Source organism: Petaurus breviceps, unplaced genomic scaffold (assembly GCF_028583685.1).
Source record: "Petaurus breviceps papuanus isolate PSGF00001 unplaced genomic scaffold, PetGlider_PUasm1.0 90903, whole genome shotgun sequence".
Classification (NCBI taxonomy): Eukaryota; Metazoa; Chordata; class Mammalia; order Diprotodontia; family Petauridae; genus Petaurus; species Petaurus breviceps.
Window position 1 is genome coordinate 386,427 of NW_027187376.1, and position 2,440 is coordinate 388,866.

General features: G+C 44.4%; 1 protein-coding gene across 1 annotated transcript in view; it reads right to left on the bottom strand.

Annotated features, from left to right (window-relative positions):
* Positions 1-382: 382 nt before the first annotated feature.
* CATIP (ciliogenesis associated TTC17 interacting protein) overlaps positions 383-2,440 on the bottom strand; it is a 7,484-nt gene continuing 5,426 nt past the window's right edge. The window contains exons 9-10 of the mRNA XM_069075098.1: positions 1,988-2,076; positions 383-1,515 (exon numbers count right to left, since the gene is read on the bottom strand). Of these exons, the coding sequence (XP_068931199.1) occupies positions 1,225-1,515; positions 1,988-2,076 (380 nt within the window). The 3' untranslated portion in view covers positions 383-1,224. The remainder of the gene's footprint in view (positions 1,516-1,987; positions 2,077-2,440) is intronic.

Sequence of the window (2,440 nt, forward strand, 5' to 3'; positions counted from 1 at the left end):
AGTACCCTCTAGTGGCCAGTGAGGATATTTTAGCCTTTTAGGAAGTATCTCAGAGCAGCACAAGAAAAGCACCTTAAAGTCTGTCTCAGGGCAGCACATTAAAGCCACTATCTCAAGGAGAGCGCCTGCTGATAGATGACCCAGATATTGCATTCCCTTGCTGGATAATTAATATAGTGACATGCTGTCTTATTGTAGGCTTAAGGAATGAAGCAGTGGAGTCATACAAGCTAATTGTTTACGTGTCACAGGAGTCACTATGCGTTGTGACCTACTACTAGGCAAAGACCATGGCATTTATTCCACTCTCTAATCCCCACAGAACTTTTCACTTTGTAGGTACTTAACAAATGACTGTTGAATGATTGGGTCCTATTTACCAGGTTTCACATTTGCCCTGGTGACGGTTCCAAATTTCAGAAATAATAACTAAGGGGAAATCACTTTTCTCAGTACCCCAAACCTTGCATTCCTAGTCAGATTAAGTGATAGCGACCATCACATCCACAGATGTGATCACATACACATAACCCTAAACCTAAATACAAGCCCAGGGCTTAAGGGAAACAGACATCAAGCCTAAAGGAAGTTTCACTAAATCTGTGCACTTTTCTCCTTCTGGGTTGGATTCCTTAGTGCTTTGCCTCATCATTAAGGGGGTAGAGGCCAAATCATTAAGGGGGTAGTAACTCTTTCCAGCAGCTACATCTATCTCTGGGTGATCTCCATGATGTTAATGTGATGGGAGACTCAGAGAGTTCATAGGATTGTAAGACTTAAGAGCTGAAAGAGACATTAGATATCATTTACTTCAATGTTTTCATTTTATAGGGGAGGAAATTGAGGTTCAAAGTGGGAAATGACTTATCTGAGGTATTAAGTGATAGAATCAGGATTCAAACCCTAGGTCCTCTGACACCAAAACCAGTATTCTTTCCACTACGCCACACTGGCTTCCCATGCCAAAGATACAAGAAACTCGTCACAGATCGTTAGAAGTCAGGAAGAGTCCAAGAGACCCCTGTTTATTCTTACTTAGGGCTTCCTAGTGAAGCCTGATATTAGAGAAAATGTCAGCTAAGTCGTACCCTGCCCCCACTTCCCTTTCTTGTGTTCCCAGTCCCCAGGGCTCCATCAGTCCTTCAAGCCCCAGGGTATTTTCCCTGGAGGTAGCTAGCTACCTCCCTGGATGCTAGGCTATTTAGGACTCGTGATTCTCCTTGGCTATGAGGAAGATTCTTCAGTTTTCTCCTCTGATGGCTGCTCTGGCATCTCCTCTAGCAAAGTGCGTGGGACAGGGAAACTCCGATGGCTTCGGAAGGGGCTGGGCCGGTTGGAGGACCGGAAAGGGGGTAGTGGGCGCCAGCCCCGGGCAAAAGGGCCAAAATACTCAGCAGCAAAGGTTACCACATTAGAAGGCTGACGGAGCAACAGGAAGAGTAAAAAGTCAGAGATCAGAGTCCGGGCCTCTGGGTGATGCTGCATATAAGTGGTATGGCTGGCCTGGAGCTCTTCCTGGGCAGAGATCATAAGAACAGAGGATTTTAGAACCTGGGGATTTTTTGGTACAACCTCATTTTAGAGAGGAAAAGACCCTCATAAGAAATAAAATGATTTGCCAAAGGTCACTCAGTAAGTGGTAAAAGCTTAAATTTGAACCCAAACTCAAATCCAGAGCCAAAGTAACCAGTCTCCAAAGTTCACCTTCAGTCCCCTTCCCTTAAAGGAAAAATTGTGCTCTCCCCTTCCTTATCTTCTGTGCCCTGGGCTGATGCTGATCCTAACTCTTTTTTCCTGGTTCTACTCTCTCTTCCCCCCCCCCCCAACTTAAAAACCCACTTTTGGAATGAGGATCAAATGTTTTCATGGACTGATTGACAATGGGTTAGTGCTCTTAAAATCCTAGTTCCTGGCCTCTCTCCTCTGGCTAGCCTTCTCTCTGGGAGCCCCTCCAGGATCTTTCATCTTGACTTGCTGATTCTCTTACCTTCCGGTCCCGGAATATGGCAAAGAGCTGAACATCCTCTTCCCAATCCAGGTGTTTCTTTTCAAACACTGGTTTGGGATCAAACTCATCTGGGCAGGGAGGGAAGAAAAGGTGAAGAGGAGAAAGGAAAGATTAAAAAGCTGGAAATTTCCTTCCAGTCTTCCATAACCCTTCTGAAGTCTGTATGGTTCAATGGCACTCAGAAAGAAGCAAGAATAGGGGATGTGGGAGACTCATTACATGCCAAGTTTTGACCTTGATTTCTGGATCTCTTTGAATATATTTTGTGTGCCATCCTCACAGGCAGCAGCCCCAAGACTGTCAGATTTAAAACTAGTAGGGACCTTGGAAATTATCTAGTGCAAACTCCTTATTTACAAATTATAGGACCCTAGATAACAGTAATAATGAGGATGGAATTTAGTGTTTAAATAGCATTGTAAGGTTTGCAAA